The following is a 17,381-nucleotide window of genomic DNA, read 5'->3' as shown; positions in this document are numbered from 1 at the left end:
GTAGATCCTTTTGGGTCTGTTAAGTATATTATCATGTCATCCGCAAATAGCGATAATTTAATTTCTTCTTTTCCTATTTTTATGCCTTTAATTTCTTTTGTCTGTCTAATTGCTCTGGCTAATACTTCGAGAACTAAATTGAATAGAAGTGGTGATAGAGGACATCCCTGTCTTGTTCCAGATTTTAGAGGGAATGCCTTCAGTTTTTCTCCGTTTAGGATGATGCTAGCCTGAGGTTTAGCATATATAGCTTTTACAATGTTAAGGTAAGTTCCTGTTATCCCTAGTTTTTCTAGTGTTTTGAACATAAAGGGATGCTGTACTTTGTCAAATGCTTTTTCTGCATCTATCGAGATGATCATATGGTTCTTGACTTTAAGCCTACTGATGTGGTGAATAGCATTTATTGATTTCCATATATTGAACCAGTCTTGCATCCCATGCTTTCAATCTCATTTTTCTTTTTTGAAGTACAATATATACCAATGCAGAGGACTTTATTTTCCCATCTTCCAGTAATGGTTCCTATTTAAAACATAGCACCTATTTCCTTTCCTACTTAATCCACAAGTACTTTAATGAATTAGGCTGCACTTGCTATTATGTAATAGTCAAGGGCAACTTAATGGCTTTTTAAATCCTCAAGATACCTGTCACACAACATGCTCGGATTATCTTAGTGTTTTTGTTTTTTCTCTAACTTTCCTATATACCTGTATTTCCTTATCTAACTTTTTCCATGGAACTCAGTTTTACCATTAATTTTATTTTTGCCCATGTTTTTGAGAATACCAGCTACCAGTCTCAGTGATTTAGTTATAATACAATGCAGCCCAGGAAACCAGGGTTCCCACGCCCAAAGCTTCAGGAAGTGGGATTGAAGTGGATTCTAATGGAAGATAGCAATAAAGAAAAGGCAATTCTTGTTTCCAGACTCCAAGGGTAGACTCTCTTTAAACAACATTATGCATGCTTTTAAAATGATTCCACTGGCTGCCTAGCATAACACAGCATTTCTTAAATTGCTGTTCAGTATTATAATTGGGGGAAATAAAAAGAAAGGGGCTAAGTTTTCCCTTGGTGTCTTTAGGTTTTGTATTTTCATTTTAATCATAATCTTTTTTTTTTAAATCACATCTTCTGATCATCTAGCTGACAGTAGAACCAAGTTTGTGTCTACCAATGAGAAATTAACACCAATCTGCTTATTATACACTGCATTTATATAAAGTGAAAACAAAATTATGTCAAAGAATACTACGTGAATGAAGGGTTCACAATAATTTTAACAGACAGAAAAGAGAGGAGAATTAAGTTATTATTCTACACATTGAACAGGAATGGAAATCTAAGTAAAAGGGCTTTCTAATTCAAGGTTGAGAAACATTAGGGATGTTATAGAAATAGCTAGGAATCTGGGAAAGCAGAGGAAAGTTAAAAACATAAAAATTTACCATAGCTCTTCTGTTGGCTATATTTTAATTATAATAAATCATTGCTTTTGTACCACTCTGGCTAATTGTTCTACTGGAGAGAAATAATCCAGGGTAAAAATGTAGAAAATGACACACACTAATGTTGGTGGCAGTGTTAATTAAAAAATAAATAAGGACAGGGATTGTTAAATAAGATTCTATGACCTCAATTTCAGCACTACATCTGTTGGTTATACACTGAGGATAACATGTGATAAATACTTAGATTACACTGAAAAAAAAAACTTTCTCTCTTTCTTCTTCATAAAAATAATGATTATTACAGAAAACAGAAATATGGATTGGTAGAACAAAGAAGGTAAAATCACTCATATTTTTCTAACCCAAATCTGTTAGCCTTTTGGAAGATTTTCCTGTATTCATTCAATATACAGAATTCCCTGTGTTGTTTTTCCTTTAAACTGGCTGAAATTACAGTATACTACAAACCACTTAACACTTTAACTTGTAATAAGCTAATGGACCCAAACTGCAATTTAGCCCCTAAATCCAAATAGGCTCCCTGGCAATCTCTGGGTTTAGAGCCAGGTGAGAAACTCCAGATATCTTGTGACTCAGATCTCAATTAAACCTTAAATCAAAGATCAAAAGAAACCTTATCAAAGATTATTTGGTGCACATCATGATTTTTTTTTTTAAAGGAAGGGAGTATACACCTTGGTCTGTTGGCCAACAAAAGCTACAACCAATAAATCTCTGGCACTAAAATATTACTGAGGTCTTAAAGTAAATAGAATTACAATACCATTGAGAAGAACAGGAAGAAAGGGGAAGACATGCTTTGATTCTAGGTAGTGTAAATTATTTAATCAACAGCTCTAGATTTCTTCAATTCTTGTTTGTAAAAGATCTATTACCAACTAAATGAACTTTCAACGTACAAAACAAATAGCTCTGTGGATATTTTTAAATATAGAAAATGTCTGCTTGAAATAAATAATAGAGAGTACACTGTATCTAATTCACAAAAAAACCATACAGTGACATATAATAGTACTTGGCACATTACTATAAGTTTAAAGATCTAGCATTACACACACACACACACACACACACACACACACACACACACACACAGAGTTTAATCCTGAATGTGTTACAGGTCGCCTATGTAACTTTGGATAACTTGCTTGGTTATCTTTGGTCAGTTTCGGAATCTGTAAAATAAAGAAGCTAGAGTTCACTCTGTTTCTATTGTTTTGTTTGCACACAATCTCACAAATCAAATTGAGATGATTATAATAAAATCTTTCTTAAAATCATTTAAATATCAAAGTTTTCTAGTAAATTAATAATTGTGCTTTTAGAACTCATTCCATTTAATGTTAAGATTAGGTTTTTCCAATGGCTTTTGACATCCTGTAAATACAGCAATTGCTTGTAATGTATACTCACAGCAAGATTACGTCTGCTTTTTAATCTTGCTCCCAAAATACCAATAGAAAAGTAAACAAGGAAAGAAAATCACACAACAACATCTATAATTAGGTCTATGTTTTAATAATTTAAACAAAGAATATAGAAAATATATGAAATGTATGTTATCATTTGTTATATAATATTGAAGTATGCACTCTATGTAAATGAAGAGATTAACTTCTGAATTTCAGGTTGTCAAATTTTATATGTAATATCCTACTCCAATATTTTAATGATATAGATACATGGTCCTTACCTTGCAAATGAAAGCCCAGGCTGGAAACTGTCTACAGGAAATCAATGGGAACAAAACTGTACACAGTCAATGAAACACTGAAGTATAATTACTATCTTTACATGCAGAACTGCTATGTGCTTGTATTCAGGCAGCTATCTAGTCTCAAAATAATTCAGTTTATAAACAACAAGAAATCCAAATCAACTATTGATTGATGTGATTTCTTTAAAAACTAATTTTGACTCACCTTTGTCCATGGATGTGCCTTAATTTGAGGGAATTTGAATTCTGTATAATTTGGGTTCATTTCTCTAATTTGCTCCCTTGTTGGTGTTCCTAGGACCTAGATAAAGGAAGAAAATTATTGCCATATTTCCCCACATACTTATAGTCATTGTGGTTTAATGCATTGGTTTCATGACAAAAGAATTTCAAAGTTAAATTTAAAAAGTAACTAAGAGAATGGAGCAGAATTTTGGGAAAACATTTCAATTAGTAATCGAATTAGTAATTGAACAGCTCTAAATTACTATCAAATTCTATGTTAAACTATCTTAGACAGATTTCTGAGGATAATAAAAATGTAAACCTGGTTCATTAAAAAAAATTACTAAAAAATAGTCAAGTAACCCTCTGGTTTCCTTTCCTGTCAGATCTGATCACTGGTCTTAGCATCTGTGAAAGGAGAAAACCTAAATTCAAGCTGGTCTTAGAGTGTTGTAGTTTGGCATATAGTATGTGGGATTAGTTTCAAACAGGTTTAAAAAAAAATCCAGTAGGTCCTAGGTTTTATCCTTAGCACTGCAAAAACAAAACAAAACAAAATAAAACAAAACAAACAACAACAACAACAAAACAGTAAATAAATTAGACAAAATTTTAAAAATCAAGTAAGAATCAGGCATCATCATCTTTGTTCTATTTTAAAAAATAATCTGTCTGCAATTATCACATCTGGAATGAAAGTATCTTTTACTCACTTTGTAAGGTATAGCCAAAGATCATATTACTAATATATTAGTCATCACTAATTTCATTCCATCACTGAATATTTATGAGTGTCCCCTGAGTATAAGGAACTATAGTATGATCTGTGAAGGACACAAAGAACAACAGATTTCCTACAATGAACTCACATATTTGTAAATTTTCAAAAAGGAATAAGGAATAAGGCAAAAATATATTAAGTACTTAGAGCTATACTAGGCACTAAACAAAGTATACAGACCTCAGAAGAAAGGTATCAGAAGAAAATATTAAATGCTAAAAATGGGTACTCTGAAGAGAGATACCACATATTATTCATCTTTATAATCCCAGAATGCAGAAAAAACCCAAAGTTTGTTGAAATAAAATATTTTATCATTTACAATTCAAGGACAATTACATAGAAGGAGAATAATGCAATGATAAGTAATGTGTGGTAACAACCAGAGAATAATCAGGGATAGTTCTATAATCATCTAAGATAAAGCAAAATTTTTCATATTTTTGGTTGACTCTAATTCTCTAGACTTCATTAAAACTTTCAGAACTTCATTAAAAATTTGAAAACAGTTCATCATGGATTGGGAGAAAACATTTGCAAAACATATTCTGCAAAGTGTTTGAAATACATAAAGAATTCTTATAGTTTAGAAAATACTAAAGACACATCTGTATAATAAAACAAGTTTTATTAAGGCATTGATTGTCAAGATATGGAATCAACCTAGATTTTGGTATATGTACATGATGGAATATTATTCAGTTATAAAAAATGAATTTTGTCATTTATAGCAACGTGGATGGAACTGAAGGACAGTAAAATACTCAGGCATATAAAGACAAATATTGCATGTTCTCACATGTGGAAGCAAAAAAAAGTTGATATCAAAGAAGTAGAAATAAGACACTGATTATCAGAACTTGGGAAGGGTATAGGAGAGGGAGAAATGGGAAGATGGTTAGTGGGTATAAGGGTGCAGTTGGTTAGATGGAGTAACTTCTAATGTTCTATAGCACAATAGGATTAAATATGGCTAACAACAATTAAATATTTCAAAATAGCCAGTAGAGAAGAGTATGGATATTCCCGATACAAAGAAGTCATACATACCTGAAATAATAGATATGCCAATTACCCTAATAAGATGATTACACATTGTATATACATGTGTTGAAAATGCAACACTGTACCCCATAAATATGTATAATTAATATGTGTAAACCAAAAGTGAAGAAAAAACATTTCTTAAAAAATATTTTTTAGTTGTTAATGTATCTTTATTATTTATTTATTTATATGTGGTGTTGAGGATCAAACCCAGTGCCTCACACATGCTAGGCAAGTGCTCTACCACTTAGCCACAACCCCAACCATAAGAAAAAACATTTTTAAAAAGACCTTTAAGACAGCAGACAATATAACTTGGAATAAAATGAGTAAGAAATAAATACAAAGCACTAAGAAGACAACTCAATAAAAATAGTCAAAAGACATCTCATCAAAGACAAGAGAGATAGCAAATAGGCACATGAAAAAATGTTCACCATCATTAATTGTTAGGAAAACACTAATTAAAATCACAATATACCAATATGTACCTGACAAAAAGGCTAAAGTTTGACTGTACATATCATGTCTTGGCAAGGATGCAGAACAACTAAAGCTTTTAGAACTGCTGATGAAAGTGTACAATGGTGTAGTACCTTTGAAAAAGTTTCTTAAAATGTTAAATATATACATTTAATAAGATTCATCATTCCCTTTCCTAGGTATTACCCAAGACAAATGAAAGCAAATATTTATACAAAACTTGTACACAAATGTACACAGCACCTTTTATGTAACTGCTAAAAAGTGGAAACAACCCAAACATCTATCAACAGGTAAATGAACAAATGGTGGATAATCATATGAAGAAATACTACTTGGTGATAAAAACAAACAAAAAACTAAAAAACATGAATAAATTAAAAAAATATATGCTGAGTGAAAGAAGCTAGACCAAAAAGTACACCTAATTTATAAGACCATACATACGGAATTCTAGAAATATTTTTAGGTATAGTGACAGAAATAAGATTCATTCTGTCTACAAGTGGCTGAAAAAAAGAATTACAGATACAGAAACTACTGAAGGTATATGCTTATGTTCATTATCTTAACTTTATAAATATATCCAGATATCAAAAGTTATCAAATTGTATACTTTAAATACATGCAGTTTACTACATGCCAATTATACCTGCAATGAGAACTTTCAGAAATTATATTAGAATACATAAAGTTTGGGTTAAAATAGATGGAAGGGATATTCTGATCTGTATTATTCACTGGTATAAAAAATAATCTAGTTAACTATAAACTGACCTTTAACCATTTAAAATTTGAGTAATCTTTTGATATCCTTGGAAAGAAAATTTTAAAATGTAAAAATAACCTACATTACAACACATCTTCTAAATCCTATTTCTAACACTACTCTGGGGGAGAGTATAGTCTTGGGGGGTACTAGTAATACATCTCCAACTATATACCCTCCTCTCATCCCGCTTGGAGTACATTTTTAGTTTAACAGAAAGGAACACGCTATCTGTATCAGGAAAGGAAATCTCTGGTCTCAGTAGCTATAGATAATAGACATTTATAAGCCAGGCATTGTTCATGCATAAAAGAAGAAGGCTAAAAAGCATTTGTTTTTATTTTCAAATACAAGCAAGCACTTATATATTATACTATACTATACTTCAGATGAAGGGGAGGGTGTGTCTGTACAAGTACTGGGAGACAGGGAAAAGAGTAAAGAAGAATGAGGGAGTACTAGTGAGCCTATCAATAATTTTGTTCCTCCACATGCAACTCCAGTTGAAAAACAACAGGAATGAAATGAATAAATGAGTATTTATAAGTGCATAGATTCATTGAACCTATAAACTGTTCATTTTAAGTTATATAGCCTAACCAAGAGAAATTGTTATACATTTAAAACCACATGGTTCAAAGTAATAAACACTGATGACAAAAAGCAAAAAATCCATCAACAGAATTAATGTAAGTTGTTGTATAGCTAATGGCATATAAACTAGCAATGTAAATAAATAAACTGGAGCTATCCATCTTATGGATGATTTCATGAACACAGGGATGAATTTTTACTCAGCAATGAATACCTATAGTATGACTGCCTTTATTAAAGTTCAAAACCAGCTGAGTGTAGGTTTTATATTTTTAAGTAAGAACACATGGAATTTTACTTTCCGTGCCTGGCTTATTTTACTTAACACAATGTCCTCCTCTTTCTCTCTCTCTCTCTTTCTTTCTTAATGGCCAGGGAGTATCCCATTGTGTACATATTTCATATTTAATTTGTGCATTCACTTGCTCATGGATAACTCAGCTGACTCTGTGTCTTGGCTATTATCAGTAGGGCTGCAATAAACATGAGATGAGAGCCCAGTTATCTCTTTGATATACTATTCCATTTCCTTTGGGAAATGGACAACAGTGGAATAACTGGATCATATGGCAGTTCTATTTTTAGTTTTTTGAGAAATCATACTGTTTTCCCATAACAGACATACTAAATTACATTCTCACTAACAATGTGTTGTTCTTTCTTTGCATCCTTTGCCAGCAGGTTCTTTTTTTCTTTTGTCTTTTTAAATATAGCCATTCTAACTGGGGTAATATGGTATCTCATTTTGGTTTTGATCATCATTTCCCTGATGATTAGTGATGTTGATCATATGCTCATAAAAATGCTAGCGATTTGCATATCCTCTTTTGAAAACTGTATATTCAGCTCATTTGCCAATTTTAAAAATCAGGTTTTTTTTTGCTGCTTTTTGTTTCCTATGTATTCTGGATATTAATATCTTGTTTGATAAACAGTCTGCAAATATTCTCTTCCATTCTGCAATCTGTCTTCATTCTATTGTTTGCTGTGCAGAAGCTTCTTAGTTTGATAAAAACTGTTTTTGCTTCTGTTGCCTGAACTTATGGGGATATACTCCCCAAAATTGTTTCCTATATGGATGTCTTGAAGTTATGTTTCTTATGTTTTCTTCTAGTAGTTTCATATCTTACACTTAGGTCTTTGATTCATATTGAATTGGCTTTTTTCTTTTTACATGGCAAGAGACAGGGATATAGTTCCATTCTTCTGTATATAGGTATCTACTTTTCTCATCATCATTTATTACAGAAATTATCCTTTGGTGACTGTCAAATAATTTGGTTGTGAATATGTGGATTTATTTCTGGATTCTCTCTTCTGTTCCAATGGTCATATCCCTTGGTGGCTGTTCATCCCCTTATAATAAATCAATCATTTCAGCTATACCTGGTCCCATCACATTTCTTGTAAAACTTTTTATTTAAATAAATTTATTACAAATTTATCCATGGATAAATATCAAATCAGGAATTATGAATTGAAAATTACCATCCTCAAATTCAAAGCAAGGAAGCATCTGACAGAAAGCTCTGAAATGTTTCTTCCACAGCCTTGTTATTTTATAACTGTACACGAGAGGTCGCCAAACTTCAATAATAGAGCTGTACAACCATAATGAAACACACTATAGATCTGATCTCACCAGGTACTCCAAGTACATCAACCACTTCAACTAGTGGAAATCCCCTTTCCATGTTCAAAGCCCAACACTTAGTAAAAATCATTTCACTAAATCAAATCACTTAATCAATGATTAAGGTGATATGTAACTTGAAAGACTGAAGGGACATACAGCTAGGCTAATTTGTAATAAATTTAGTAAAAGCTTTTTAAATAAGTGAAGAAAATATGTAAAACAAGAATATGCAAAAGCTACTATAGGCATGATTAAGTAAACATCTTCATTTCATTTCTGAATAAAAGAACTAGATATTCAATTTGGAATACTGTTAGGTGGGTTGCCTATATCCCAAGTTTGGCAAATTTCCCTACTTTAAAAAAAAAAAATTCTATTTTAAAATATCAGACCTCTAATGACAATGGAATTACTACTATATATTTTATTTCCAGAAGATTGATGAAATGTTATCTCCTCTGGAATTTCCCTACAATTTACAGGTTTTTCTTTTCTTTTTAAAATATCTATTAGATTCAAATACCTAAAACAATAAATTCTCAACATAGATTTGATTTAATTTCTATCTCTTTCCTAGACATGTTTTCGAATCTCTCAAGCACATATTTTTGAATTGAATTTCTGGGTCATAATGTAACTCAATGTTTAATATTTTGAGGAAGGCCCCAACTGCACCATTTTACAATCCCACCAGCAAATGTTTGAGAGTTCCAATTTTCTATATCCTAACACTAATTATTGTTTTAAATTTTAGCACATCCAATTGGTGTTGAGCATTTTTTGTGTGATTACTATTTGTTTGCATATCTTGTCTGGAGAAATGTCTAAGCAGATGCTTTTTTAAAATTTTTCAATTAGGCTGTCTTTTTATTATTGAGTTATTAAGAATTCCTATATAAGTTCTTGATACAAATCCTTTATCAGATGTGATTTATAAAAATTAGCTCCCATTTTATCTTTAAACTTTTTGATGGTGTCCTTTGAACCACAGGAGTTTTTAATTTTGATTAAGTCCATTATCTATTTTTTCTTTTGTCACTTTTTATGTCACATGTAAAAAATATAATGTCCAACTGAAGGGCACAAAGATTATACCTTTTCTTTGTATAAATTTTATAGTTTTGGCTCTTGCTTTTAGGTCTTTGATCCACTGCGAATTCATTTTGTAAAATCAATTAACTGACCAATTATAATTGACCAGTTATGGGATGCAGTGATGTTATTATATACATACATAGTGTAGAATGATAAATGAAGCTAATTACTCCATTCATTACCTTAAATACTTATCATTGATTTCTGTCTGATTGTAACTTTAAACCCTTGGACCAATGTCTCCCACTCTCCCTCTCTCCTATCTTCTGGTAAATACCAGCTTATTATCTGCTTTTATGAGTTTGACTATTTTGGACTTTCCATATAAGTGAGAAAACACATGATTTTGATGTTTCTAAGCCTAGCTTATTTCACTTAGTATAATGTCCTCCACGTTCATTCATACTGTCACAAATAACAGAATTTCCTTTTTTAAAGGTTGAACAGTATTCCATTATATATTTTCTTCATTCATTCATCCATTTATGAACACTGAGGCTAATTTCATGTCTTTATTATAGTAAATAATGCTGCAATGAATATGGGAGTGCAGATATCTCGTCCACATAGTGATTTCAACTCCTCAGGCTACATATTCAGTAGTGAGACTACAGGATCATATTGTAATTCTATTTTTAGTTTTTGAGGAACTTCCATATAGTTTTCCATAATGTCTGTACTAATTTACATTCTCACCAACAGTGTATAAGGGCTCCCTTTTCTCATATACATATGAGTATATATGGTATAAGTTAGGTCTAATTTCTTTCTTTTGCATGTGGATATCCAGTTGTCCAAGCACCATTTGTTGAAAATTCTATTCTTTCCCCAATGAACTGTCTTGAAATATGTGTTAACCGCCCCTCCCAAAAAATAAATTGACAATAAAGAGGTTTATTTCTGGACTCTGAATTCTATTCCATTGATCTACATAGATACATTCATGCTATTGACTATATTTTCTACAGCTACATAAATAAGTTTAGAAAACTTATTTTATGTTTTCATGTGTGATTACTCCAACTTTATTTTTTTTTCAAGACTGCTTTGGCTTGAATTATTATTATTATTATCATTTTAACTGAATAAAATTTTATACTTGGAATCAAGTTCCTACCTTCCCTCACAAAAAGATTACCATTATTTCGATTATGCAAACTACTGATCAGAAAGTAAAAAATTCATTCTTGGTTGATATAGATTCACAATACCTTTTTTTTCCTCTCTCCCTAAGTGAATCTAGACAAAAATACATGTAAATATACTCAAGAAGGAGTTTAAAACAGAAAGGAGGATGTCTGAATCTCGGGTTAAAAAACAACACTATATTTCTTTAAAAATATTATTCTCTTATATAACACAAAAATCCTGTAAACATATCACCCAGTTCTTGCTTTCTTTGTGAAACACTAATACTGTCAATTCTTTGTAGCACCACAATCCAAGATTTTTCATTTTTCCTTATATCCTATATCAACAAAGTAATAAAAATTTGTCTTATGAATATGAAATACCAATCTTTAAAAAATTATAAATACACCCATCTATAAGGTTGCTGTGCATACAGACACACACATATACATATATATTTTTCTTTTTACACTATCCGATTGTTAACAATCATTGCTTCAAAAAATATTGAACATTTTATTGCAAAAAAACCCCAGAGTTCCTTAGGGTAAAAAAGGTCAGGTGTAGCTAATGAATGTTGTCAACTGACAGATTTCTATGATGCCTCATCTTCCCCTTTACAAACATTTTACAGATAACTTCAAAGAAAATGTATTAACTGATGCCCTGAAAGAAGTGTGTGTGTGTGTGTGTGTATTTATTAAACTCTGATTTAGTATCTTAGAGCCCTGATTAAAAGATCATATGCCAAGAAAGGAATGTATAGGAAGTGAAAATCTAAAATGCTTGCTAAACAAAAATGGTGAAAATAAGATCAGACTGTACTTGAAATCAAAGGAATTAACCAATATACTCTTGACTGTATTAGTTGATGCAAAATGAAGCCTAGTCTAATGAGACTTCAAAATGATTTGGTAAACTGATTACAATAAGATTTAGGGGTTGTTTTCTACACTTTGTGGCAATAAATTTTTATACTAGTCTTACACTAAATAATAAATATGACTTGATGGGATATCTAGATATCAAATTGACGATAAGGATCATAGTGTTTTCTCCAAAGCTACCAAATTCCAAGAACAGAGAATATCAATTTAGCTGATGATCAATCAGTCCATTACTTCAACTCTATTGGATATGTGTTGGTGGTGATAACAACAATAACAATAATTAAACTTAATTTCTAGGGTCAATACAGGATTAAATTTTGGAATGAATGTATACTGCTTAGCCTAGTGCCTGGGACAAAGTAAGGTCTCACTGAGTGACAGGCTTTTATGAATAGCAGTAATTTCTTGGTATTCAAAAATATAAGATTCCAAGGAGCCAGAAATGCACTGATTTGCTAAATTACACCATGAACAATCATCAAACTAAAAGACTAGGAAAACAATTATTTAGACAACATTTGTAACAAAAATTGTGACTTTCTTAATTTAATATAACCATTTATTTGTTTACTAATGAAAGATTTCAGTACAAAACCATCAAAAGCATCTTTTTTCTAACTCTGTGATTATAAAAAGATATGATTCCTTAAAACAAACAAAATATCAAATTCCTTAAAACAAACAAACACTATCAAAGAACGGTAGAAAGCAAAAAAAAATTATAAATGTTCTCCTTTCCCTTCCTCTTAATTTCACTCCCCACTGATAAAAATTTGAAAGCCCTTTTAAATCTTTTCTTATGGACAAACACCATAAGAAATTAAATCAATCAACTTGGCTACAATAATATAATAATCAAAAGATGATGATTTTTTGTGGTGCTGAGGATTAAATCCAGGTCCTTTACATGCTAAGCAAGTGCTCTATCACTGAGCAACATCCTTCCATCTGTCAAAAGATCATATGATCAATCACTTTCCTATACTCCAATTATAAAACTACAGGAAGACTATCCTATTCACAATTACCTTAAAAAAAAAACACTTGGGAATTAATCTAACAATGGAGTGAAGAGCCTCTATTATGAAAAGTAACAGAATGATGAAGAAAGAAACTGAAGAAGACCTTAGAAAATGGAAAGATGTCTCATGTTCTTGGATAAGCAGAATTAACATTGTAAAAATGGCATACTACCAAAAGCAATATACGAATATACCAATGATATTCTTCACACAACTGGGGAAAACAAAACAAAACAAACAAAAAAAAACCAACAGTTCTAAAACTCATTTGGAAAAATAAGAGACCCAGAATAGCCAGAGTAATTCATAGTGAGAAGAGTGAAGAGGGAAGGCATACAACACTGAACCTCAAATTATACTAAAGACCTACAGTAATAAAGACAGCATGGTACTAACACCAAAAGAGACATATATGACCAATGGCTCACACAGAATACAGTCATCTGATACTAGACAGAGGTGCCAAAAACATACACTGGAGAAAAGACAGCCTTTTTAATAAATGGTGCTGAGGAAACTGAATATCCATTTGTAGAAGAATGAAACTTGACCCCTACCTCTCACTCCACACAAAAAATCAACTCAAAGTGGATCAAAGGCCTAAGAATTAGATCAGAAACTCTGCAACTGACAGAAAAAAATGCAGGTCAACACTCCAACATATTGGAACAGGCATTAATTTTCTTTTGTAACCAGAGTTTCAAAGCCCAAGATATAAACCAAAAATCAATAAATGGGATAGCATCACATTAAAAAGCTTCTACAGAGCAAAGGAAACAAGAGTGTGAAGAGCGAGCCTACAGAATGGGAGAAGATCTTTGTCACCTGCTCCTCAGGCCATTAGTATCCAAAATATGTAAAGAACTCATAAAACTTAATACCAAAACAACAACAACAACAACAACAACAACAACAACAACAACAAAAAACCCAAGTAGAAAATGGGCAAAAAAACTAAACAGACATTTCTCAAAAGGAGAAATGCAAATGGCCAAAAAATACATTAAAAAATGTTCAACATTTCTAGCCATCAGGAAATGCAAATCAAAACTACATTAAGATTTCATCTCTATTCAGAATGACAAGTATCAAGAACTCAAGTAATAATAAATGTTGGCAGGATGAAGGTATACACATACATTGTTGGTAGGCCTGCAAATTAGTGCAACCACTCTGGAAAGCTATACGGAAATTCCTTAATTAGGAAGGATAGTAGAATGAAACTGACATTATTACCTTATGTACATATATGACTGCATGACCAAAGTAATACTATAACATGTACAACTAGAAAAACGATAAATTATACCCCATTGATGTATAATATATCAAAGTACATAAATGAATTCTACTGTCATGTATAATGAATTAAAACAAATAAAAAATATTTTTTAAAAAAAACAGGAATGGAACAACAATGTGACCCAACTATCCCACTCCTAGGTGTATATCCAAAAGATCCAAAATCAACATACTATATGGTTACAGTCATATCAATGTTTTTAGCACAATTCATAACAGCTTAGATATGGAAACAACCTAGATGAATGGATGAAGAAAATATGGTGTATATATACAATGGTGTATAACTCATGAAGAAAAATAACATTATGACGTTTGCTAGAAAACAGGTAGAACTGAAGCCCATCATGCTAAATGAAATAAGTAATATCCAGAAAGTCAAAGGTCAAACGTTTTCTCTAATAAGCAGAAGCTAGTCCAAAATGGGGGGGGGGAGTGTGTGCGGTGGGTGGGTGGGTTCCATTAAAATAGAGAGAGATTGGTGGAATGTAAAGAGGAATAGAGGAGGTGGGAGGAGAGAATGGGATAAGCGAAGAACAGTGGGATGAATCTGACATACACAGTGAACTAACTTTTATTTATAACCACAGGTACTAATTTAAAAAAAAAACTATAAGTAAATAGCAGAAAGATCACTAAAGTAGAGGAAAGGGAACGGGGGAGGGAGGAAGGAAGGAAGGAAGGAAGGGAAAGGGAAATTGAGATTGAATTAGAGAGTAAATTCTATTCTACACTCTTGTATCAAAATGAACCCTATTCTTATATATACCTAAAAAGAACTAATAAAAAATTTAAAAGATTATCTAAATCTCACTGTGTTTCATCTTCAAATTTCTTACATAAAGTTTCAATTAGAGATATGATTTTACTACTTCTTATCTATGTAAAAGCTATCTATCCCAATGTCATAATTAATTAATCATCACTGAAAAAACTAACACTTCAGTAAAATTGTTTTACAAAAGAAAGGAACTTTGTCACATACAAATTTATTATTGCAAATAATTTAATGTCACTATCTTCAATGTTAGCATACCAAATTTAGAAGACAGTTTTTACAACTATAATTACTAAAACTAGAGAAGCTACTGAAATTCTATCAAGAGGTAGAACTTTGACTAATTCTGCCCTAAAACTCTTTCTTTCAAAAGCAATGGTCAAATTATTACTAAAATATAAGTTAATGTTTATGGAAAAAATGAAAGTATATTTCTAGGCATATTAATACATTTTAAAATCTTTAAAATCTTACAAAAGATTATTTCCCCCCAACTCTCAGTTTTGTGATGTTTTAATCCAGAAAATAAACTTGGGACTGTAGTTAACCTTTCCTTACTTAAAATTTAAATTCAGAGAAAATATGAGTAAAACCTACAGCAATTCTAGGTCTGGAAGTGCTTCAACTTTAATCCATTTGGGCAATTTTGGGGGACATTTTCACTTATTAAGAGAATCAATCATCAAATGTTGAGAAGCCAATGTCATGTAAACTTCTTTTGAAAAGCAATGTCACTTTACCTTAATGATATTATTTTTTTCAGAATCTTATTATGAAACTCAAAATATAATCATAGATGAAATCTATGTAGTCATTAAAAATACACTTCTGGACATGAGAAAATATTCATATTTATATAACTATTTTTAATAATGTGACATAGCAGTAATGATTGTTCTTTTCTTTAAATATGTGTGTGCTTTCTTAAGTCTTCTTCAATGAGGATATAAAATTATATTATAAAAGTAACTGTCATTAAAAAATATTACCCTTGGGGCTGAGGTTGTGCCTCAGTGGTAGAGTGCTTGCCTATCATGTGCGAGGCAGTGGGTTTGATTCTCAGCACCACATATAAATAAAATAAAGGTCCACTGAAAACTAAAAAATCTTTTTTTAAAAAAAAATCACCCTTACCAGTATTACAAAAGCTTTCTCTCGTTTTTAAATAATCCCATTTCTATGCCTGATAGCAGAGGTGCCAAATGACAATGTTATGTCGGTGAATATATGATCTGGTACAGCTTTTTCCCAGACATTTGATTTTTCACCACACATATGAAACCACATCAGATATTTCTTGGGGTTTACTATGTCTACTATGTGTTTAGGAAGATAAAAATCTATACTTAAATTAGAATTAAACTAGTATATGTTTAAGAAAAAAAATCTTATTATCCAAAAGTCTTAACAGAATTTTTCTTTTCTTAAATGCTGTGAAATCCAAGCCTCTTTTAGCTATACAGAGATCAACTGATATAAAATTCTTATCTGATAATTCTATAAATAAAATTAACCTCAGAAAGTTATGTTTTGCATGCCAGAAGTGATTTTTCATGACTTTGTTTTATTCTAATTTGAATTTGATTCTAAATATTTTATGAACGCTTTCTTATTAGAGGACCTAGAGGAACATTAAAAAGGGTAGCTAGCTGGGGCTGAGGTTGTGGCTCAGTGGTAGCGCGCTCGTCTGGCATGCCTGAGGCACTGGGTTCCATCCTCAACACCACAAAAATGAAAAATAAAGATATTGTGTCCACCTAAAACTGAAATTTTTTTTTTTTTAAAAAAAGGGTAGCTAGGGGCTGGGATGTGGTTCAGTGGTAGAGCACTTGCCTAGCATGTGTGAGGCCCTGAGTTTGATTCTCAGTACCACATATAAATAAAATAAAGGTCCATTTATAACTAAAATAAATATATAACATTTTTAAAAGGGAGTAGCTAGAATTAGATAAAGTTGTTCAATTTATAAAACTGTGTTATTCATGCTATAAATTACTAGCATGAACATCTGAGCCAATAAAATTTAATAAACATATACAACAACCACATCTACTTATAAATTCCCAGGTAATTTCAAAATCATGAAAAGGTAATGATCTAGCAGCTTAAATTCAATTCAAACCTTTACTGAAATCTGCTTGGTACCTTTAGACATTAAAACATGACAATAAATAGAAGTCCCTGCTTACAAACTTTAACTGCGGCAAATCTACCACATAAAAAACTTTACGCAATTTGCTATATGATTATCCACTTTCAGTTTCCACTTAAATTCAGAGAAAGGTATCTAAAGCCCTGATTAAAGTTAACAGTTTCTACTGAAATCTAAAGTTAAATTAGAAAAAAATTAAATTATAATGACTAAAAGTGGCACAAACAAGCTCTAGATAAAGGTTCATAAGATATTATGGCAGATACAAGGTATGGACTTAC

General features: G+C 31.3%; 1 protein-coding gene and 1 non-coding gene across 3 annotated transcripts in view; one reads left to right on the top strand and one right to left on the bottom strand.

The window, feature by feature from the left end:
* Gsk3b (glycogen synthase kinase 3 beta) overlaps window positions 1–17,381 on the bottom strand; it is a 161,212-nt gene that overhangs the window by 34,473 nt on the left and 109,358 nt on the right. For both annotated transcript variants that reach the window (XM_005327628.5, XM_005327629.5), the window contains exon 8: window positions 3,401–3,496. In XM_005327628.5, the coding sequence (XP_005327685.1) occupies window positions 3,401–3,496 (96 nt within the window). The remainder of the gene's footprint in view (window positions 1–3,400; window positions 3,497–17,381) is intronic.
* Window positions 3,782–3,913, top strand: LOC120884647 (small nucleolar RNA SNORA61). Its single transcript, XR_005727070.2, has one exon. It is a non-coding gene; the product is annotated as a small nucleolar RNA SNORA61 (small nucleolar RNA).

Source organism: Ictidomys tridecemlineatus, chromosome 3 (genome assembly GCF_052094955.1).
Source record: "Ictidomys tridecemlineatus isolate mIctTri1 chromosome 3, mIctTri1.hap1, whole genome shotgun sequence".
Lineage (NCBI taxonomy): Eukaryota > Metazoa > Chordata > Mammalia > Rodentia > Sciuridae > Ictidomys > Ictidomys tridecemlineatus.
This window is presented reverse-complemented; position numbering and strand designations above follow the sequence as displayed.